General features: G+C 41.0%; 1 protein-coding gene across 1 annotated transcript in view; it reads right to left on the bottom strand.

Moving 5' to 3' along the window:
- The window catches only part of LOC138739523 (anosmin-1), a 221,031-nt gene extending 196,553 nt beyond the window's left edge, over positions 1–24,478 (bottom strand). The window contains exons 1-2 of the mRNA XM_069891769.1: positions 24,224–24,478; positions 1,818–1,865 (exon numbers count right to left, since the gene is read on the bottom strand). Coding sequence (XP_069747870.1) covers positions 1,818–1,865; positions 24,224–24,409 — 234 coding nt within the window. The 5' untranslated portion in view covers positions 24,410–24,478. The remainder of the gene's footprint in view (positions 1–1,817; positions 1,866–24,223) is intronic.
- Positions 24,479–25,073: the final 595 nt, after the last annotated feature.

The raw sequence follows: 25,073 nt of genomic DNA, 5'->3' as shown, positions 1-25,073 counted from the left end.
CAGGGAAAACCCACAGAGACACGGGGAAACGTATAAACTCCTTACAGACAGTGTGGGATTCAAACCCTGGTGCCGATCGCTGGCGCTGTAACAGCGTACGCTAACCATTACACCATCCGTGCCGCCAATGGCTTCAAAATCTACATAATGGGAGATCAGTGGGCTCGGAGTGGCAAAAGGAGTGAGTGAAGGAGCAGTGATGGCAAAGTGGCTAAAAGATATACATGGGATACAGGACAAGTTCTGTAATTCTCAGCAGCATTCCAAAAAGAGCATGGCACTGGAAACTTGATGAATGTCTGACACAGAAAGTATGGTAAACATTGTGAAGTACTGGGTCAAATAATCAAAATGATGCAAAACCACCCAGATTTACTATCACATTTCACCTTGCTCCAAGGCCATGTTAACTGATCATGCCGAATTTAACAGTTGATCTAATTTCTGAGCAGAGAGCTAGTAAAATTATAGCTCAAATATATGATATAAACTAAATAAAATAATAAATCCTTTACCAGAACTCCTCAAAGTAGAGGTGAATAATTGAATAACAGCTTCTGCCACGGTTGTCATTGATGTGCTGAGCTACACAACTGATATGAAGACAAAGCTGACAGTTTGTCTTCACTTATTCTTCACAGACTTGAGTGAAATAACCTTCAGAAGCTGGAGAAGGGCAATCCCCCTTTGTTTCTGTGTGAAAGGAACAATCCAGGCCTGCATCTTATAGTGTTATTCTGACCTTGCACACTGCCGGCACATTGTCCCCTCTCACCAGGAGTCTTGAACACAACCTGACCAGGAAGATACAAGCTTTGTTACTGTGTGACCTATTGGGGTCAAAGAGTCAGCAAGGATCAGGACAAAAGGTGGTAAACACTTTACCGAGGAAGTTCCAGACGCAGAGTATCTGATGTAGGTCTCTACTACCGTGCAAATTAATTCCAATCATTTGATTTGAAAAGCCTTTTTTCACATCCTGTAAGTACCAATGACTAATCTTATAACATATATTATTGGTTTAAAAAAAATGATACCAAAATGCTATGAATTGAAAGGTTGAGGAAGCAGATTATATAGAACAGCAAGGTCTCAAAATCAATGGCTTGCATGCTCAAATTAAATTATTGTGAGCTGTAGTAAAGCTGGGGTTTATAAATCACAATGGTTCTTACCCATGGACAGAAACTAGTTATGTTTTTTTTTAAACACAGCCGCTGTGTCCCAAATTCACAGTACGCAGTCTGTGTAAAAAGATCGGAACAGAAATGAGTGACTCATGCCCATTCCAAAATTTTACTTGTGGCACCCCTGTCTAAACTGAGCTGCATGTTGTCCACAACAATGGGCTAATGAATAGCTCGTACTTGCAAATCCCGCCTCTTTACTTACCACACTTCCAGTATTCAGTATAAGGAGATGGAGATTTCGAGTTTTGGTCATTTGGCCACTCCAGAGGGTAGGAAAAAAATTTTGAACATAAAAAAACATAAAATCTATGTAAAAAATAATTGACTGTTGTGACGGATGCAGTGGCTTTTAATACTGGGTCAGATCAGCAGTGGAACTTGACTGTACTTTCCTACTGAAGTCAAATGCCCTACCAACAATCATTATGCTCACACACTTAATGTGGGTCTGAGAGATGGCAGGCAATGAAGGCCTCTATCATAGTCCATAGAGGAGAAAGATTTTAACCAGATCTTATCTGGTTAGGTCAAGTAAACATCTTCCCAGCTTGTGAGTTTTGTTTCTTTTAGTATCTAGCTGGGTGAACATGGAAATTACTTGCACAGTTTTGTTTCTCATGCACTCACCTTTGAACATTGCTTGTGATTTTGACACCAATTCAAAGATCCATTGTTCTGCAAAAAAAAAGGAGAGAAGCTGTTAAATCCTGTACAACTTTGCATCCCAAATCAATGACAAATCTGGTGTAATTATGCAAAGCAAGAAAATTGTTTCCATGATTGACAGCATCCTACTCAGAGGACAGGCAATAGTTTTAGTTCAGTTCTTGCAAAGTTCAGCATACCAGCAGTAGCCTGGAGATACTAACTAAATGTTCTGCAGATAACATTGACATTGCAGAGTAATTTTTCCTCCCTTGTGTTGCTCTTGCCCTAAAGCCATATCATAAAACATTGAACAGGCAGAACTCATAATTTTGCCACTTGTAAATTGAGACCTGCGCCCTTCAATGGCCTTAATATGTGATCCCAGTGAGTGAGGCTGCACATCTGGAACACAAGAGGTGAGATATGACCCTTAATTCTAAAACCATTCAGCAATGATATAATGACCAGTGCAATTTTAAAAAAAGACATGTTCACCTGCAGCTCTTGCTGAACCACAGGATCAGCAAAATCTTTGGTTTGAAGCTGATGTGTGTTCACCCAGAGCCATAGCAGACATAATTAACCTCAGCAATCCTGAAGTAGGAAGGAAGGTGTCAAATCAACCAACAGAGAAAGAACAATTGTGTGAAACGAGAGAAGGAAAAATTGTGTTTTTATAAAAACACTGCAACAACATTCAGGAGAGGGAAAAATCTGATTACCACTCAGTGATTTAGGATACTAAGAATGCAAACAGAGATATCAGATTAAAACACTATTGGTCTTGGCTGGGGTGAACTCCAGTGATGGTTATTCCATGAATAAGTCCTATTTAAGCCCATAAAAATAACCTCCACTAACTTCAGACATCTGTCGATACCCTTGGAATGATAGCCGACAGTGGAAGAAGTGAGAAAATTAAATCTTCTAAAGATTACAGAGGCTAATGTTATGTTTTATTCTTCTATTCATTGTGAAATGGTCGTCATCCTCCTTGTCGCTCCCTAATCACAAACTACCTCCAGCACCATAAATAGATCTGTCTGCATTATTGAAACGTTACTTTTCATTTGCACCAAATGCAACTGTGAATGGTTATTTATCTATCTTTCATTTGTTTTTGTCTTGTGGTGCATTGTGGTAATTTAATGTATACTGTGTTGTTGGTGTGCTTGTGTGACAGCAGAAGGTAAGAATTTTGGTGCATCTGCACATTGTACATGACAGTAAGCGTTCAGATCATATAGTCTTCAAGTGATAAATGCAAAAGATTTTCATGATACATACCTTTTACACAAATGTAACAGCTAAGTACGTTACTTTGGATTTATAACACAGCTAAAATACCAGGATTTTGTTTTAATGTGTCCATACAAAGAGACATTAATGCTATATTTTGAGGCAAAACTGATAAAATCACAGCATCGCCCTCTCCATCCTCTCAAAAATATACTGTACTCTAGATCATTTTATTAAGAGCCAAATCTCAGAAGGTTTAAAACTGGGCAATGGTTTCTTATGAAATACTTCGTGTTATTTTAAATGTGTATCTTTTTTTCCAGAGATTCTTTAATCTTACACACATTTTGCTTTACACTGCAAAGATTCAATTTGGTGATGAAATATTACTTAAGTGCTGGAATAAACTCTGACCACTCTTGGGAGGCATGTAAATGTATCGAGAGCATATGCGGTAATTCAACAAAAGTTTGTCACAAAACCCATTACACACACGTATGCTATTTGCTCACATAGATTTTGTTGAGACATAAGTTTGTGCGTATTTGATGTCACGAAAAAAAAACTTTTAAAAAAGGAACAAAATATGAGAAAGGGTGAACAATTCAGAAAATGCATATGAACAATCTTATTGTTGGGCCCCATTCTCAAATATTAAATAAACCCTTCTCCAACAAACATACTTCTGACTTTTGTTCCAGCAGTTAGAAGAAATAGAATGTCTGTGAACTGAAAGTCATTTGGATCCTTGCCAGTATTAATAATGATACATCTGCATATACACCAATTGTATCCAAAAGCATAACTTCATGAACTATATGTTTTCACTTTAATCCAACCATAAAATTATGCCAAGACCAATACAGAGGAACACAGTTAAAGCTTCTGCCTCTTAACCAGCTGCTCAGATTCAGTCTTGATCACCAGTGTTATCTGTGCAGTCTCTAAATGAGTGCTGCTTTAAGTTTTCCATTCCTGCTCCTGTCTCCTCTAACATCCCAAATCACTTGGGATGTTAGATTAGTAGACCACTACCAATTGCACCCTCACCACCCCGAGTGTTTAAGATCAAGGAGAAAGCTGTTGGGAATGTGAGGAGAATTAAATAGCTTTGAATTGAATGGTAATGTTTGATGTTTGGTGTTTTGAAAAATTTGCTTTATTGGCAGTTCGATATATAACCAGTCATTAGCTAAAACTATTTAAATGTTCAAAGCATACTTAAATGCTTTGTAAAAGATCATGTCTGTGGATCTATTTTTAATGGTGCATTTATCCATGGCCCTACTCCTCCCACATCTCCAAGATATACTAAATACATCCTAGAATGCATCCTGGCATAGACCAGCTGCATCACCATCTGTTATTGGGACACCAATACCCCTGACCATAAAGCCCTGCAAAAGGTAGTGGACACAGCCCAGGATATCACAGGCAAAACTCTCCCCACCATCAAGAACATCTACAGAGAGCTCTGCCGTCAGGGAGCAGCAGCATTCATCAAGGATCCACACCACCCAGTACACACTCTGTTCTCACTGCCACCATCAGGAAAGAGGTTTTGGTGCCACAAAAATCACACCACTTGGTTCAGGAACAGCTGCTACCCTCCACCATCAGACTCCCTAACAACAAATTCAATCAGGGACTCTTTTAAGGACTTGCTTTTGCAAATTATTGATTTTTTTCCCTCTGTATTATGCAGTCAGTTTATTTACATTTATTTACTAGTTTACGTGTGTACGTTGTAGACTTTTTTTTGCACTATTAATTTGTAGTAATTCTGCCTTGCTCACAGGAAAAAGAATGTTAGGGTTGTCCATGATGTCATGTATGAACTCTGACAATAAATCTGAATCTGAATTGGCCACTGTAAATTGCACCGTTATATCATGAGGTGGCAGGAGAATTAGAGTGAAGTTGATAGATATGTGAGAAAATAGGTTACAGGGTTATAAATGAGGAAATAATTTGAGTGCTATCGTAAACTCAATGGGCCAAACAGTTTGCTACCTTATTGTAATAATGCATTTGGGAATCATTCCAAACAAGTGGAGATATAACTTTTCAGATGAAGCATTTAGCTTTGTGCTTTTAGTTCTCCAGGACTAACAACCAATACATGACAAAAGTTATTAAAAACCCATAAGTAGTGGTTCCCAAGTAGGTGACAGCTGGCAGAGTAAAGTGTCTATCAACCTGTGAAGCCTGGATAGAGTATTACCATTTCAAGCAACATAGCTAAAATGTGACAAAATGAACTTCCTTTAAGAGGTAACTGCTAACAATATATACAAATTCAAACAATATTCTGTGCTGATAAGCAAGTTGCTATGTGTTTAGAAATTCTTAATTTTTAGTTTAGATCAACCCCAAATATTTGTGGAAAGCACTGCTAGCTACTGAAGAACAATTGCATTTTACCGCTTTTATAATGCGGTAAAATGTTCCAAAGAATTTTGACACTGAGCCGTAGAAAGGTATGTGTCAAAAACTTTGGGCAAATGGGTAGGTTGTAATTTGCAAGTTCTGGTATGGTGTTCCCAAATTTAGAGCACAGGAGGCAACTTAGCTCTCCTTCACGATATAAAGTATTTTGAGTTTTTTGCAATGAAATAAAACAAATGTTATTACTTATAAATAATTTATTGTATTAGTGTCAGTATTTATTGTCATAAGTAATGTGTAACTATGCTCTGAAATTCTTACTAGCTGCAGCCACACAAGTATGTTAGATACACCAACTATAATATTTAGAACATGACATCACAGCACAGAATAGGCCCTTCAGATCACAGATCAGATGGTGCCTGACCTACTGTACTTGAACTTAATTCACAACAAACCTTCCTCACACCTGTAACCCTCTATTTTTCTTACATTCATGTGCCATCTAAGAATCTTTTGAATATTGCTCTCGCAGCATCCTCAACCACCACCACCACCTCCAGCAACGCATTGCGGACACCCACCATTCTCTCTCTGAGTCATAGATGAACCTCTGAAATCTCCCCTGAACTTTCCTCTACTCACCTTAAACAGATGCCTTCTGGTGTTTGCTGGTATAAATTAAAATTCCACAACATGTCACGAAACAATAAAAGAGATAAAAGGCTGGATAGATATTTTGAAAAATTTGCTTTATTGGCAGTTCGATATATAACCAGTTATTAGCTAAAACTATTTAAATGTTCAAAGCACACTTGAATGCATCCCAGTAAAAGATAATTCAGACTGTAACGTGTACCCTTCACTTTGCTTTGACCATACTAGATGTGGATATAAATACCCTACCAGGCAATATGACATTTGAGGTTAATTATTTTGAAACTGACAGCCCGAGATGCAGAGTGGCACCTCTTTAAATTCATGATGGAGAAATGCAAATTAATATCACAAGATGTCAGAAATATTAAGTCAAAATCTTGGAGCGGCTCATTTGTATATTGTACTCGACACTAGGATCAGCAGACTTTCTTGTTATCACTTAATGAGTGCTATTAGTTTCAATTAAATCGTGACTACCAAATACAATTATATACAGTGGAATTTCTGCACTCGCTCTGTGATAGACAAATATAACAGTGAAAAATATCTCTCTTTTTCAATTGTGTTTTGTAACATTTCTGGTCTAGATTGATTTCTACATCAAATGATGGCAGAATGGCTGCAGTAGATATTAAGTACAGAATTAGTAGTCAAATTTAAATGTTCAATTTATTCCTCTCACCTCAAAGATGTTGTCTTTTATTAGGACACTGTTTCAGAGCTCTCCTAGCATGTCACACAGGAGGTTGCACAGTGATGCAGGCTGTGGAGAGTATCATAGCCAAGCATGATCTCATTCATACACACATGCATGTTCACACTTGCTTTTATGGAGGGGTCACTGGATGGGAATCAGAAGAGTGAAAACAGTTAATTGTTTCCTTGTCTAGCCCAGGGACACAAACCAAGGTGACATCCAGCTACAGTCATATAATTAAGCAGAATATGAAACAAACTCTTAAAGCCTGACAACATGAGATAATTAGAGCAGCTATACATCTTAGATTCAAAATATAAAAAAACCACTTTGGTCAGTCAATGTTTCAGGTCTGAATCCTTTGTCAGGACCCAAACCTGAAACTTTGACTGAGCATTTTTGCTTGAGCTGCTGAGTTCCTGTAGCATTTCTTTGTTTGCACACAATTCCAGCATCTGAAGCTGTTGTGTTTCCCTATTTTTAAATTTTTAAAAAATGATTTGTACTTGCGAAAAATGCATTCATAATTAGATTTACTTCCAAATCAAAAATCATAAAATTAGCTTTAAGAGTCAAGAAGAACTCAAAAATTACATTTTTAATAGCTCTAATTAAAGTATGTATCACATCTGGCGCTTTTACATAGCCAATGGAGAGCAGAAAATTTCAGGAAAATTTCTGCTCCCGGTGGCAGTGTAAAAATGTCAGGTCAGAATTTTTATGCAAATTCTATCCCATAATTTTTCCACTCATACCCCTGCATATTTTTACAAAATGGCTGCAGTGTAAATTGACCACAACCACTCCGTAAGAAACAGGTCTAATGTTCCCCCTCTGATAAACGCTACAGCACAGGAAGGCTGTGTAAAAGTGCCCTAAATGTGCCCCTATGTAAACGACCACATCAGGATACACCAGTATGTAAGTATGCTAATTTTTTTCAGAATAATTCCAAAGTTTCTTTGTGAAAAAATGCCAATTGACTGAGAGGTTTTCAATTGTAAACTTCAAAATCCTTGGGCATGAAATTAAACTCCCCTATAAAAGTGAATGTGTCAGAATTACACTGCAATAAAATAAGTGTTAATTAACAAACTAACTTTATTTTAAACAATGAATGGGCAAACTGAAGAGACCATTTTAAGCCTACTTCAAATATGCACACATCTCTCAATTAGAACATCCTCCTGCAAGCAAAATACTTCTTTATCTGATCCTGTGTAATTGGTAAACACTCTCAAATGGGCAGAGAACAAATCTCATCAAACTAATATTTGTCATGTTGAAAAGAAAAGATGTTTTGTGTCGAATGGGGACTCCATTAACACCATCAAAACAATGGGAAGCACTGAAATAGCATTAGGCATTTTATGACTTCGCTCCTGCTTAAATTTAGTCAAGTTGAATGGCTCAAATTTTCATTCTTTTCGGGAAGTAAAGTTTTTTTTTCCTATATTCTGGAATATGGCTGTCCAAACAGTGCATTATTGAGTGTATTCGACAAATCTTTAATTAATTTGTAGAATAATGAACATTATTTCCACAAGATCTTGCTTTGTCCACCATATCAAGCCTCTTCTACCCATTTTTAATTGCTTAGAGTGCCAGCTTCCTACGCATGAGAGAGAGAGAAAAAATCAAAATTCTCGACGCAAAGGCTTCCAGTGCCCTTTCCTTGAATAAAGGTTCTCTTCTCCAGTTAAATATCATTCATTTGGTATTAAGCAAATAAGACTTTCAAAGGAACCTATGGTGTTTTGATAAAAATGCTGAAAGGACGTTGATAGGAGGTTGAGCAACAATTGTTTTGCTTTGCTTTTTTAACCACCTGATGACAATAATAAGACAATAGTGTACGGTATTTGTGAGCATGTCACAAATGATATTCTGTAATGTGAGGAGATTGTGAAAACTACAATTAGCAATACAATGAAGGTGACAGATGATTCTTTTAAGTGTCTCTGCAGAATCCCATTTTTTTAAATGAAAGAGATTGAGAAACTTGTACTTTTCACCTCCTGAGACCTGGGTTCAAATGCAACCAGCAAACAGGCCATGCATCTTTTCTTTCTAGTGAATCCTAAGGGTAACAAATGAAATTAGCTTCAATATTCTCACTGTATTCCCCATGGATACTATTGTAAAGAACAAATTAGAAATTGTCATTAATTAGACAATCTTGCTTCCCAAGGTCAGAGGACAGATGGTGGCAACAAACGAAACACGTTACCATACCATGCACTTTCCCTGATATTTCAGAGAGAAATCAATGAGAAATGCTGCAATGAAAGTGTTGCTTTATTTTGGGAGGTTTTGCATCATCCTTACAAATATCGGGGAAAAAAATCCAAAGTCTGTCAGAGCAAGATGCTCATATTTGATTTCATTAAATATTTGCTTTGATTAAATATGATTTAATGCCAAGACAAAGATTTATTATAATTAATTGAAAATAACCTTGTCACAATCCTATATAAATTACTTTTTTATATTTTATATTGTGTGTCAATTTTTAAAAAGGACTTTTGTCCTGCCTATCCAATGACTTGCCAAAAGGAAAATGAAAAGAACACAATCTGAATAGGTTGCCTCACCTCTGCACACCGACCGGGTTTCTCGTCAGGCTCTCATTTTACTGCTGAAAGGGCCAACATATTTGTTCAGCTGACTACGAGCTAGCCAGTTGGTTTCCTGCTGCTTTCAAAAGGGTGGAATGAGGAACGATGGACACGCAGGTTTCCCACAGCAGTAAAAATGTAACAGAAGGCATCGCCTTCCCTTCTCTCTGAAGAGAGGAAACATAACACACACCCGAGGTAACTAGGGATAATGACAGCATTGCTATTTTAGAGGAAAAGTGTTGCATACTTAGCTAAAAACAGAAATCCAATCTGTTGTGGCAAATGACAGGCTCAGATTCCTCTTTACACATGTACAGATGCTCATCAAACCAGATTATTAAAAGTAAAGGAACTGCACACAAGAGGGAAAACACAAGTTTTACATTTTATGACACACTAATTCAAGAATTGTGCTTTAAAATGAGAACAATGAGAGGTAAAATAGGTTTGCCAATGGTTAAGTTAGATCATGCAATTGAAACTCAGTGGAAGCAATTACATGTTCCAGCCATCCTGTCAGGTATCTTCTGCCCAGGTGTGGTTGCCTTTATGTCTCTCATGCTGCTCTCATCCGACAGCTCAAAATCCGCAGAATCAGCGTAGAAGTTAAGTCTTCCTCAATCCCAAATAATGATCAGAGAAGATGAGGCAACGCAGTGGTGCAGTGTCTTCTTTGGCTTGGCTTCGCGGACGAAGATTTATGGAGGGGGTAAAAAGTCCATGTCAGCTGCAGGCTCGTTTGTGGCTGACAAGTCCGATGCGGGACAGGCAGACACGATTGCAGCGGTTGCAGGGGAAAATTGGTTGGTTGGGGTTGGGTGTTGGGTTTTTCCTCCTTTGCCTTTTGTCAGTGAGGTGGGCTCTGCGGTCTTCTTCAAAGGAGGTTGCTGCCCGCCAAACTGTGAGGCGCCAAGATGCACGGTTTGAGGCGTTATCAGCCCACTGGCGGTGGTCAATGTGGCAGGCACCAAGAGATTTCTTTAGGCAGTCCTTGTACCTTTTCTTTGGTGCACCTCTGTCACGGTGGCCAGTGGAGAGCTCGCCATATAACACGATCTTGGGAAGGCAATGGTCCTCCGTTCTGGAGACATGACCCATCCAGCGCAGCTGGATCTTCAGCAGCGTGGACTCGATGCTGTCGACCTCTGCCATCTCGAGTACTTCGATGTTAGGGGTGTAAGCGCTCCAATGGATGTTGAGGATGGAGCGGAGACAACGCTGGTGGATGGTGTATGGTGTTGCTAAAGGCACCAGTGTGGTGCAGGGAACGAGGCTGCTATCTCATGGGTTCTCCAGTTCATTCCAGATCTCGCTACTGTCGGTGTGGAGTTTGTTTCATCTGTGGCTTGGTAGGTGCTCTTCCTGTATCCCAGAAACATGCTGGTGGGCTACGGGGAATTGCTCCAAGTGTGGTCGGTGGCAGGAGAACCAAGACTTAATCTATGACTTTGAAAGAAAATGTTTGCAGGGAGATAAATGGGGGAATTGGAGCAATGGGCATGCTCTGAGAGCCAGCATGGACCAAATGTCATCTTTCTGTGCGGTATGGAAACAAAGGAGAAAAGAAGAAGTGGTTTTTTAAAGGACTTTAAAAAGAAGAATGAGGACCTCATGAGGGCAAATGTAGTTAGGTCAGGTAGTGAGCCCAAGGGCCTGTTTCTGTGCAATATGGCCATTTGGCACAAAAGTCCATTCTCCCAGATGCCTCCAAAGCTGAACACAAAAACAGCAAATATCAAAGAGAATCAAAATATAAAACTGTCTGTAAGAAGTGTCAGAAGATGGATTTCCACTGGGAACTTCAGTTTCCTTCCACATTTCAACATACAGGGTTAGTAGATTAATTGGTTACGTGGGGTGTATTTGGGGCGACACGGGTTAGTGAGCTGGAAAAGCCTATCACTGTGCTGCATTTCTAATTAGATTAACTTACACAGTGTTATATTTGGATTTTAAATCCCAATATGAAGAAAAAAAAGGTGAAATCCCATAACGTTTCTTAAGGATGAATACTAGTGGGAAATAGAGTGAAGAGGCTTGGTTTCAACACAAGGAGATTGCCAAAATCATGAAAATTATGCAAGATTGTACTGATAAAGAAGACCAATGACAAACAGGACCTCAGAGGCAATTTAGTAGAGCCAGCCAACAATCTCCTGATTAACTTGTTAATCCATCCGTTTTCCTCAAATTAGCAATTCATTTCCCAATGTTAATTAATTGACATGAATACTCTTGGCACTCCAATATTGAAGTAAGATACATGACCATAACTTAATTAGTGGTAATCTCATTTAAGTAGTCATTTATCAACCACCAGGCACCTCTTTCTATTGCCATCCCTTTCTTTTTGAACACCATTCATTCACAAATTAGATCCCACAATATTACATAGAATCATTCCTTAGATATGATTCAGTCGTGTTGCTTTTACTGTGGTGAGAGATTTGTGAAGAGTCTTGAACATGCTTACACTGAACCATCAGATCTACTGTTTAAAGTGCAGCAGGAGGAAAGTGTAACAGTTTTCATGGCACCTTCCAGCCTCAAGCAATGCAGTCTCTGGTTCAACTTCTTGTATCACTTTAAACAAAAAGGGCTTCATAGCAGAGTTCTGAATTATTCATAAAGGAAGGGCAGAACATTTTATGAAAGATCTGACATTATTCAAAGACTCTTAAGTGCCCTTGCAATTAGGATACATCACCTAACAAATAATTTCACTCAAGAGGAAAAGACATTATCACTTTACCATTGACGACCTGCTATTGAAAAGACCTTACAACTGCAATCCCCAATTGAAGTTTTTTTGCAACTTTGTTTACCACAGTAAAGGACAAATCTCATGTCAAAAGTTGTATTGGAAGATACAGAATCTGGAAGATACAGAATCTCTCACAGAACTACATTTAAATTATATCACTAGAAGCTAAAATAATGGAAGGAATTTCTAAAGATGGCATAGTTCTGGCAGAAAGAGAAATGTAAAGGCACCTAAAAGCAACTTCCAAAACAGAAAAATATGAAGGAGAACATGTACTTGTAGCCTATTCCTTTAATATGGTTTTCAGACTGCAGACATGTCAAGGAAATGTTGCCGTTACACAGGCAATCTGAAAAGGAATGTGCAGGAATTTTGAGTCAATTTCTGCACCGCGATTTATCCTGCAGGACCCCTACAGCTTTTTGGAGGAAGTCTGCAGTGTAAATCATACCAGAAAAATGTGTTGACAGTCATCCCCTCTACTGCATGACCAACCACCATGAATGTTGCAATCAGGAACTAGCAGTCTAAAAAGGTGCCCAATGTCAATGACCACACAGGCAGTAATTATGCTAATTTTTTCCGTGATTTTCCCAACATTGCAGCGTTCCTCAAACTGGGTTCCCCGGAAAGGTGTAGGAATTCCATGGAAGAAATAGGTTACAATAACTGTAACTAGTAATAACAGCTTTTATTTCAGTGACTTTTTAACTGTGATTTTAAATCCCTGTGTTTCTGTGATGGCAGGAAACAGTTGCCTCGACCACAACAAAACAAACTTGGGTCTTGAGGCCTGATGACAGCAGTGCAGACATCAGGCCTCAAAACGTCATTTTCAACCAATGAGACTTGGATTTCTTTTGGTGTGAGGTTGGCCACATTTTTAAAATTTAAACTGAAAGATATTCCACGAGTGCACTGCAGCGGGAATGGTTTTTGCTGACTCTCTGTGGTCCCTTTCCCTCACTCTTGCTCACTCACTCACTCTTGCCCCCCTCCCCATTCACTTGCTCCCTCTTGCTGAGGTTGGTGTGGGAACTAGTGATGGAGTCGGCATGGGCACCGGAATGGTGTTAGTTGGGAGTTCCTGATGCCTCTGACGTGGGTTTGCATCCTGGCCCCTGCTGAGGCACTAGAGGCACTGTGGCTACGGTAAGTTGGAAGTTGGAGTCACTGGCGAAGGTAACAGTGGCTCCAGCACATGGTTGCATGGATGGGGGTTAATGTTGGAGGTGATGAAAGCCATCATATACTGCCAGTGGGCAGTAGGGGCCAGGATGCAAACCCACGTCAGAGGCATCAGGAGCTCCACCTGCAAGCAGCCGAGGCCAAGGTGGATACCCACATCAGAAGCATTGGGAGAGCTGGCCTGTGAGTGGCTGGGACAGGTTGGAAACCCACTTCTGGAAGATCAGTGTTGGTGGGCATTTGGGGTCTGGGAAGTCGGTGATATTTGTATTTGCAATTTTGATAATATTCAGTTGAAACAAAACAATCAAATTTGAAGAAATGGGATTTTGCACGTCCACAGTGCAAATGAGGAAATTATTACTTATTTCCACTACAAGAAAATGCAATTATAAGAAACTCTGCTTAAATAATAAAACATCACTTTCCTTGTTCTTTGGCTTGGCAGATGAAGATTTATGGAGGGGTAAATGTCCACGTCTGCTGCAGGCTCGTTTGTGGCTGACAAGTCCGATGCGGGACAGGCAGACACAGTTGCAGCGGTTGCAAGGGAAAATTGGTTGGTTGGGGTTGGGTGTTGGGTTTTTCCTCCTTTGTCTTTTGTCAGTGAGGTGGGCTCTGCGGTCTTCTTCAAAGGAGGTTGCTGCACGCCGAACTTTGAGGCGCCAAGATGCACGGTTTGAGGCGATATCAGCCCACTGGCGGTGGTCAATGTGGCAGGCACCAAGAGATTTATTTAGGCAGTCCTTGTACCTCTTCTTTGGTGCACCTCTGACACGATGGCCAGTGGAGAGCTCGCCATATAACACGATCTTGGGGAGGCGATGGTCCTCCATTCTGGAGACGTGACCTACCCAGCGCAGTTGGATCTTCAGCAGCGTGGATTCGATGCTGTCGGCCTCTGCCATCTCGAGTACTTCGACGTTGGAGATGAAGTCGCTCCAATGAATGTTGAGGATGGAGCGGAGACAACGCTGGCTCTGAATGGGCAACTAAAGCGGCATCGTCTGCAAAGAGTAGTTCACGGACAAGTTGCTCTTGTGTCTTGGTGTGAGCTTTCAGGCGCCTCAGATTGAAGAGACTGCCATCCGTGCGGTACCGGATGTAATAATACCTATTTTCCAATAAAATAATTAATTTACATGCCTACAGTTTATTGATTGATATAACCAGCATTCTACACAATCCAAATTCAAATAAGGGGCACACATATTTATTGAAAATCACACATATGGGAATTAAGGAATACTTCAAATGTCTTCAATGAAATGCTTCCAATTCAAGTTTTATTTCTCCCATCTTGTAAATTAACATCTATTCCTTTAAGAATCAATACATAGAAACAAAAGACTCAATTTTCAAATAGGAGACGAATTAAGTTGAATTGATAATTAAAGAAATTCTAATTTAAATTTCCTTTTACATCCTAAAGACTTATTACCCTATCACAACAGGAAGGAGAAAGATCATCACATGTGTGATGTTGGCTTTTGTTTGATGAACGTAAAGGCCTTATCATTTACTCAAAAGTAAAGTGCATTTTTTAGATAATTTATCAAATTATATCAGTACCATTTTCTAGATGAGTTGTAGTGAACAACCATTACTTTCTAGAAAATTAAAGAAAAAATATAACTGATTTTTATGATACTTTTTAAGTTACAAAGGAACTTGCAACAATATATTTCAATGCAATTCAACACAAGTTGCTCAATTTATATCTTTAACACACTGGAATCTGACTCATATTTATGTTACACCTTTATTACTGACAGAATACAAGTCAAGTTTATGCACAAGTACAACCTGATGAAACAACATTCTCCAGTCCTCAGTACAAAGCACAGACACACATTCAGACATAACACACATACATACAGACAAACAATACATGTGCAGGGCAAGTATTCATATATACAAATAAACAAATATTGTTTCATGAATATGAGATTTTCAGATGGTTAGTATGAGCAGTACTTTTGGTTATTCAGCATTCTCACTGCCCATGGGAAGATGTTCCTCAGCCTGGTGGTTCTGGCTCTGATACTCCTGTATCTTTTTCCCGATGGGAGCAGCTGAAAAATGGTGTGTGCGGGGTGGAAGGAGTCCTCAATATTTTTTTAAGACAATGATCCAAGTAGATCACGTTGACGATAGGGAGTGGGTGAGAAGGGAGACTCCAGTGACCCACTCAGCAACTCTGACGGTCCTGTGGATTGACCACCGATCCATTTCTCTGCTACTACCAATACCATACTGTGAGGCAATTGGCCAGGACTTTCTCAATAGAGCTCTTGTACAAAGGTGATGTGATGGTGGCTGGTAGCTTTGCTCACTCCAGTCCTCTCAGGCAGTGCAGTTGCTTTTGTGCCTTCCTGACAGGTGAGGAGGTGTGTGTGTCCATGATAAGTCACTCCTTAAGTGAACTCCAAAGAGCTTCGTGCTCTCCACTCTCTCCATTACAGTTATTGATGTGCAGTGGAGGGTCCTCCTGACGCCCACCATCATGAGAGTCGGGTGGTTACTTTCACACCATATCATGAGATTTTCAAGCCCTTCTCTGTGCTGAGACTCCTCATTGTTGCTGTTGAGGCCGACCACTGTTGTGTCATCTGCAAATTTGATGACAATGTCGCAGCTGGATCTGGTGATGCAGTCGTGAGTCAGTCGCATGAACAGGAGCAGGCTGTGGTCTTTCCATTAGGGAGTCCCGAATCTAGTTACAGAGAGGGGTGCCGAGACCCAGCGAGGACAGCTTCTCCACCTGCCTCTGGGGTATTATTGCATTAAACTTTGAGTTGGCATAATAATAATGCATTGCTTCACTTGTGATCTTCAATTGTGATATGGCTGTTCAACGTTTGGAGGTAGAAATATAATGTATGATCAATTTACATCTTTATTATCCACAACATAAACTCTATCTTAATTCATTTCCAAAAAGGAATAGGAATAGAGACAGACCCTTTAGCCCACTGAGTCTGTGCACACAACAAGCACCCGTTTAGACTAATCTGTTTTATTTTTCTCACCTCCTTTTCAAGTCCTTCCAGATTCTACCATTCACCTGTACACTAGGGCCAATTTACAATGGTCAATTAATCTAACAGCCTTACATACTGAGATATTTGAGAAACTTGGGCATCAAGGATACCTGCAATCTTCACAGGGACAGCATTGGAGATCAGAATTAAACCCAGGTCATTAACATTGTGAGGCAGCAGGCTGGACTGACTGGATTGGTGCCACCCAGTATCATGCTTCTGGTGAGGCAAAATAATCAAATAGTTGGTTGAGGTTGCAGCCCTTTTAAATTAGACATTATGTGGATTGGAAGAATCCCAGACTTGACCTGAGACACATTATCTTTCTTTTAATCTGGGTCGCTGATGCATGTTCAGCACCTGGCCTCAATTTAACTAGGCACAAAGGAATTGTTCATGGAGCACCAAGTACCTTGCAACAATTAAGCACTTTTGAAGTGTGGCCACTTTTGTAATGCAAGAAACACCACAGACAAATGATATAAAATGGGAAGCTTTGAGATAATGACCAGATTATATTGAATGACTGTGTTTGAGGGACAACTACAGTAATGACAAGTCATTATCCTCTGCAGCCCAGAGAAAAAAACTTTGATTAAGATCTTAGAATAGCAAAGGAAACAAAAGATGCCCATTGATTTTTGAACCATCTCTTTTAAAGAAATGCACTTTGTCTAATTCCTGTGTCTTTTCCCTATGATTTTGATTTTCCTTCTAATATTTATGTAAATCCCTCTGAAAGTGATTACTTACTCAGGCAATGGATTCCAAATCCTAATAATTCATTCCATAAAAATGTTTGTCCTCACGTCATCTCTGTTTCTTTTGCTAAGCATCTTCCACCCTTGGTCTATTAAACCTTCAGCCATTGGAACAAAGAGAAGCTGGTGGAAGTCAGAGAACCAGGCAACATCCCATGAATAGTAAAAACACAGAAATCCTGGAAGAACTCAACAGGTCATATGGCATCCATAGGAGAAAAAGATTTATAAAGTTCAGGCCTGAGGCCTTCTTCAAGGTATGAGCAAAAAGCAGACAGCCACCTGAATAAAAGGACTTGGGAAGGAGGGAAGGGCATGGAACCACAGGGGAAAAAGGGCCATTAATGGATATGGATAGAAATGGTCAGTCAACATTTCAAGTCAGGATCCTTTTTCAAGATTAAAGTAGTGTGATATCAAGTATATCAAGTGGGTGGAGGGGGGGGGAAGGGGCTAAGAGATTATTTGAGTATTAGACTTGTTAGAAACAAGAAACCACTGGGAGGAAGGGGGAGTATTAGAGAGAAAAGTAAGAATGGGAAATGTTGAGCAAAGTGGGTCAGATGTTTTCCTTCTCCCTCTCACTGTTTTTGATCCAAGTGTAAATATCCCCCAACTTATCCACATATAAGTCCTTGCCATCAGAATATTTCCAGCAAATCTCTGTGCTCCAACTGAAACCTCCATGACATTTCTAAATTGTGAAGGCCAAGTGGTGTTTTATTTCAATATACTGTATCATTAGTCTCCAGGTCCACTATGTTCCCTTTTTAACAATGGTAGAACAAGTTTTACTAATTGGTTAATTAACAAAACTTCCTCCTTCAAATATTTCTTCAGCAGGCACAAGTCATTTTCTATTCCATTTAAAGTTATACCATTCATCTTATTTTCACCAAAAATATTACCTTGTCTTCTTCTAATTGAATTTCAATTTGTTTGTGTCTATTTCTATCTTTCTCACCACTTAATAGTTCTAAGTTCTGTGCCACATGTAAATCTGAAACTTCTGTCCCATATTCTCCTACATATCAAGAGCAAAAATAATCCTACTCCGAAAATCTGAATAAATCCACTGTGTATCATTTGACCAAAAGTGGCTAATCCTTAGCTAATTATGTTGCTGACTCCTTGGTCCAATGAGCTTCCACTTTGCTCAGAAGGCTAATGAGGGTGCTTTATCAAAATGAGTTTTACAAGGTGTGAGCTTATGTTAATATTGGGGGTAAACCAAACAAGATATGCACTTAAGCGATTCCTTGCATGGCTTCAGTGCACCGAGAGCAAACCCATCTTGCTGCAGAACGTACAGTCTTGACAGTCCTGGATCCAGTGGATGGTCTGTCTTTAAAGAAAACTGTTGAACTTTACAATCATAATCTGGCTCCCTCTTCAGGAAAAAAAATTCAGAGAGCAAATACACAGTTGGATAGAGCGGATATGATACAGAGGCTCCCCAGATTACAGATGAAATATATAAATTTGACTTTATCCAATACATTTTAAAGCATTTTTTAAGATACTAATACTAACCACTGTATTTATTCAAGACTGGGTGCATTATAGTCTATTTGCTTAATTATGGGTAGTGCAAGCACAACTATTCAATTAAATGAAACAATTACTGGTACTCCTCAACTTACGTCCATGTTCCATTCTGACCAACCGGTCATATCTCGAAATGAACGTATATTGAAATTGCACTGTATCCGTGTTATAGTTCAACAAATACAACGTGGTGGTCACTAAGGCCAGCTCTCACAGGAGGTTGGCCACCCCTGCCAAACTTGCACGAGAGGCATTATTTTCCATAGATAGGTCCCGACTTTCACCGTAAAAGTGTAATTTTTATATTTTTTCTTTACTTTCTTTGGCCATATGTATGGATGGCTGTAAGTCACACAGGTGGTAAGTTGAGGACTACCTGTTCAGCAGGTGTATACAGAGCAACACAATATGGGCTCCTGTTGAAAAAGGACACTTGCCTTCGAGAACTCAGGTAATCAGGAACAAATGTTTACATCTGGAGATTGCCCATACAAAGCAAGGTCATGTCATCAACAAAGAGATTTCATAAGATTGATCTTACCCAAAAAGTTCCCCGTGTGTTGAGTTCTGTATATTTTTTTCCCTCCAACAGTATTTGTAATAACTGAACTTGAAATTCCTTTGCATGAGAAGAGCTAAGTTAAGCCTAGAGATTGATTAGTTTCAGGGGTAGGCCACTCAGCCTCTTGAGCTCTTTCAGTAAGATGTAAAAATGAAGGCCTGCAGACACAATGGTTAAAGTAATAACACAATGCTGAAGAAACTCAGCAGGTCAAACAGTATCCTTTATAAAGCAAAGATAAAGATACATAACCAACATTTCAGGCTTAAGCCCTTCATCAAGGTATGGAAATCATTCATACTTTGATGAAGGCCTCAAGCCCGAAACATTGGTTTTGTATCTTTATCTTTGCTTTATAAAAGATACTGTTTGACCTGCTGAGTTTCTACAGCATTGTGTTTTTACAGGATCCTATCTCACCTTGTTGTAAATTCCACTTCCATTCTCAACTACCTCAATAACCTTTCGTTGCCTTGCTGATCAAGTATCTATTTATTTCTGCCTTAAAAATATTCAGTCTCCATTTCCATTGCCATTTGAGTGGGAAGCCTGGTAGTGTAATGATTAGCACAACAGTATTACTGTGCCAGCGACACCACTGCTGTCTGTTCTATTACATCAGTACATGGAATTGAGAAAAGTGGAGGGTTATTAAATTTAAATTCAGACAAAGAGTAACAGGCTCTTGTGGCCCACGAGCCCATGCCACCCAAATACTCCAATTGATCTACACCCCTATACATTTTGAAAGGTGGGAGGAAACCGAAGCGCATGGAGGAAACCCACCCAGACACAAGGAGAATGTACAAACTCCTTACAGCCAGTGCCAGATTCAAACCAAGGGATATGTAGTAGGAAAACTCTAGGCTCGTGGTTCTCAATCATTTTGCTTTCCACTCACATACCACTTTAAGTATTCCCTAGGCCAAAGGTGTTCTGTAATTATCAAGGGATTGCTTAAAGTCATATGTGGATGGAAAGAAAAGGATTGAAAACCACTATTTTAATCGTACCTAACTGACTCATTATGTGCACGGTTTCATAACTCCAAAGGAAATGGGCCAATGGCAATTTTTCTCAAGTAAAATATTTCAGTAACAATTGAGTTTAGAGCAGTGATTCTTAACCTTCCTTCCCACTCACATACCACTTTAAGTAATCCCTTTCTAATCACAGAGCACCGATGGCATAGGGATTACTTAAAGTGGTATGTGAGTGGAAAGAAAAAGGTTGAGAACCACTGGTAGGCAGTGTGAAAGTCATCAGCACAGCTTTGGAGGCCAAAGGGACTGTACTGTGATGTAGATCTGGTTTCCTCTCATGTTCCAAAAGGGTTAGTCATTCATTGGTCACATCGGGCAGGGTGAGCTCCAGAGCTGAAGGGCCTGTTACCGTGCTATTTTTTAAAAATATTTTTAAAATATTTAAAGTCTGGCATCTCTGAGAGGAAAAAGAATCACTTCATCACTTTATTAAATGGGTGACTTTTTACTTTCAAACAGTGAACGCTAGTTCTAGATGCTGCCACAAGACGAAACATCTTCACAACCATCCTGTCAAACCCCTTCTTCATTAAAAATACATTGCTTCTGAATTGGGCATCTTCTGTGATGATCTTAACTAACAGTCTTTGCACCATAATTATCGTGGTCATTTTCCCTCTCTGGCATCGGCCACTATTTGGGAATGCACCTGAATTTTGATTGGATTGAGTCTATTCATGAATATACCCATCCATCGGGTATATTTATGTGCCTGAACCTCCAGAGGGGAACGTTTGAAACTTCTTTCCTCGTCTCTACCAATGCCTCCACTTCACCGCCCCGGCGAAGTCGTGCCCGTTCCCCTGTTGATGTTTGCCCAAATTCACAGAAGACATTCATCTCAGGGAAAGTAAACTCCACCCCACCAGAAACCTGCACTTTCCCATTTGCACTGATAGGTTTTCCTCCATTGTATAGCTCTTACCAGTTCCTGTCTATCCAAGGCTGGCCCGTCCACTAAAAATTCATCCCTTAAGTCTCCTCCCTTTTTGCCCTGGCCATAAAGGACCATGGACGCGAAAAAAAAGGGGATTACTCCCCCTTTCTGGCAGTCCTGTACCTGGATCCGGGCCAGCCAAAGAGTTGTGTGCATTAAAGCCTATTGTTCCTGCAGCTTATGACTCTGTGGTTATTGGCAATTGAAAAGATAGTTCTCAGACATTTTTTTCACTATTTTAGATTCCGTCCAAAATCACTTGAAATGCCACTCTTTACAAAAGGTAAAGAAGAAGGTGAGGTCTGGGAAGGCGGTGAATGCGGGGTGGGTGGCGGTCTCTCCGTGTTGGAGACTGCCAGACCACGGGACAACTTTCACCAGCTGAGCCGAGCGGGGGGCATGCGAGCTGCTTAGTGGGCGAGCCGGCGCTGGGTGGGAAGGGGGATAAACGCGGTGACCAGAAGTCTGCATTTCTGGTAGGCTTTAAGCTGCCTCCGGATCTGTGCAGGGTCAATGACGAGAAAACCCCGCAGAAGATTTTCTGAGACCCCGTTGGAGGGACGCTTATCAATATGCAAGTCAGTCGTGACTTTAACCTGCAGCTGTCGGCGGAGGGGGGGGGGGGGGGGGGCTATGTCCATGTGGGTGGGTCGAGAGTGGAGAGGACGGGTGAGACTCTCGGGGATTGATGGAAGGGGCGAAGGATGGAGTACAGATGAGGAGCGCGAAGGGTGAATTTGGAAGAGACTCCATGATCAGAGTGGATGAAGGGGTTGGAACCGAAACATTAATAATTCCTTTCCTAACCACAGAAAATGCTCGATCCTCTAAATCCTCCAGCAGAGGTTTATTTTGCTCCAGATTTCAGCATCTGCAGGCTCTTTGGTGGCCAGAATCTGTGAGCATGCCGTTATTTATCTCCTTTCACCCCCCCCCCCCCCCCCCCCCACAACACTGGTCAAGGCAGACCGAGTAAAATGACAAGACATCCTCCCTCTTGTGTGTGTATTTCATGTAGGATTCTCGTTCCAGTCTCACTGAACTGCTGAAGTTTGACAACGGGAACCAGAACTGTTGTGAGGATTTGCCTTCGACCTGAGGCTTCTATTTCCACATCCACTGACTGACCTTCTGAGTGCTTCCAGTTTTTTTCCTGCTTTTATAACAACCGCGTCCAAACAAAACCCATTAAAGCCTTTAAAACGGAGACAGTGCTCGGAAGGAGGAGCTGCAATCAGGCTGAGCCGAATCGCCGCTCCCTGTGGATGTACCATTCAATGATTTGAAATAACTCCCTCTCCACTAAGTCATGGTTTTGCGACTGCATACTGGAAAGGCAAGGCACTAAGTGAATTTGCACACCACACAGCTTTCCATAAAACTACCACGACCTTGCCACATTTCCACGGATTATCATTTTGGGGTCTCGTAACGTCAAGCACACTCGCTTCATCCCAACCGAATGAATAATATTTTAGTCCCACAGGGTGCACGCTGCTGGAGATTTTCGGCGCCCGCTTCATTTTACATGTGTGTGAGCTGGGACGGGCGAGGGTGATTTTGCTCGCACACCCAATTACAGCAGTGTAAATGGGGGGGAGATTCTCCATCAGCGAGGGTTTTCAGAGATAAAATGTGATTTTAACTTTTTTTTTAAACGTTGGCTAATTGATTTGCAGGGTCGAAGTCGGTTTTTAGTGACTTTTTTAAACCTGTTGTCTGCGACAAAACTTCTGCGGCACAAGTTTCTTTAAGAACCGGGATTACACACGCAGTGGGACGAATGAGTCCTTATTTTTCTTTGCCTTGTCCTATTAGCGACATCGCTATTTGAAAGGACCGACTTTTAGGTCAATATTATCTTTCCCACGTACAAAATAGTTCCCTTCTCTCACTGTGAGCAGATGCCGTGTCCCCTCCCTGTCCCCCCACCCCCCCCTGTCCCCCCACCCCCCCCCCCCCCCGTCCCCCCGCTGGATGTTTCCTGGCATTCAAGTTCTTGCTGTTTGTTTCTATTTTCCATTTCGGGAGCGACAGGTGACAGAACGTCGAGGTGAGAAGCGCCGACCCTGATCGCTCCGGATCACTTCGAAATCCCCCACCTCCGCATTGTGTTCCCACCTCGTTCTGAACAACCCGCCGTTACGAGGAGGGCGACAGATGCGACTTGTGTCGTTGAAACAGGTCACTTCCACCCACTGTCCTTGCTGCAGAACAGAGGAAAAGAAAGCAGAGCCCGCCACGATGTTGAGACCAGGTACAGTTGCATCACATCCTTCGGAACGAGAGCAATTCAAATCGAATCCGACATGGGGCGAATATTAGGAAATCAAAATTCCAATATCAGAGATAAGTGTTGACTAAAAATGCTTTCTATGGGGGGCCCTGTGCAATGTGATGTGATGGAATTTCCAGCAGTTATTTCCAGAATACATTCCCCAATATATTTATGCCCAACGCCCCAAATCTGTCTCGAACCCCCGAAAGAACTCAGACATCGTGGCGGTTCGCTCACCTGATTTAGGACGGGCATCTTCAACTCAAATTCAATTTACACTCGATATTTAACTAAAAAGCACCGAGCCAGTAAAACCACCCATCAACTTTCGAATCCCGACTCCACTGTTTAATACATGAACGGTGCAAGGTTCTCACTGAGTTGAGTTGGGAATCTTGTGGAACCAGCAAGTGAAACGAAACGGCGCCGATCAAATCCATCTAAGCGATAGTTTGTGTTAAGAAGGAGAACTCAGATCATACCTGAACCTGTCTTCAGCACCTGATAAACTGAGTACACTGTCAGGGCTACTAGTTCACAGCGAAAGCTCCTCAGAACTTCGTGTTGTGTCGAAGCCCTCAAGAGCCCTCAAGAGCTGTGAATGCGTGGGCGTGTGGATGTCTTTGAGGGTAAAGAGGTGGGATGTCTGTTCTACCTGAAAGTTCTTGAACAAAGCTGAGAGGCGAGTGATGTGCAGGCTCAGACAACGCGATGTACATCGAGCTTTGCAAACACTGTCGGTGGTGAGCGATTCCTCTTGCTTGCGACCAGCCCAGCTCCATCCGGCTGTAATCCACAGGGCCAGTGCCAAACGGGTAGCCAGTGCATTGCACCGAGCCATCTAATGCCAGGGTAACACGAGGGGTGGACGTTTGAGCAGCTGGTTGATGAGCCCGTCCAGAACGCGAGCAGTTCTCAGTCTCCAGGCTCACAGCCCTTTCTCAGGCAGGAGTCAAAACTCCAGTCACCGCCTCCAGGAGGCGGCACCAAGCGCCCATTGGCTCAGTGCTGCCTGAATGACAGGCAGGGGTCGACCGTCCAGCGGACACCCCGCCACTCTGCGCACACAAAATCCTGGAACAGGATGAACGCGCTCAAGCCAAAGGAAAGCACCGAAGAAAATAGGTCGAAGAGAAGCGAAGAACCCATTCGTTTCCCCATTACTAACAAGTTCCAAGGCAAATTAAGTTCTTCATAAAGCTCATGTCAGCCAGCAAGAATCAAGTGAGTCAGCCAACGTGAAATGAATTGTTGAACTGTCACGTGTAGAGAGATCCAGTGAAAAACATTTCTTGGCATGCTATCCAGACAAGTCAGCCTATTCATAGTGCAGCTGGCAGTGAAAAAATAAAAGCAATGTCACAAATGTCTCAAACTAAAAGTGCAGGTTACAATGTTAAATCTATCCACAGCAAGCTTCTGCAACAACTTTAATTTATACAGTGCCTCTTGTGTGATAACCCATACCATTGAACGATAGCAAAACACAAATTATTCCCATAATG

This window comes from Narcine bancroftii, chromosome 7 (assembly GCF_036971445.1).
Source record: "Narcine bancroftii isolate sNarBan1 chromosome 7, sNarBan1.hap1, whole genome shotgun sequence".
Lineage (NCBI taxonomy): Eukaryota > Metazoa > Chordata > Chondrichthyes > Torpediniformes > Narcinidae > Narcine > Narcine bancroftii.
This window is presented reverse-complemented; position numbering and strand designations above follow the sequence as displayed.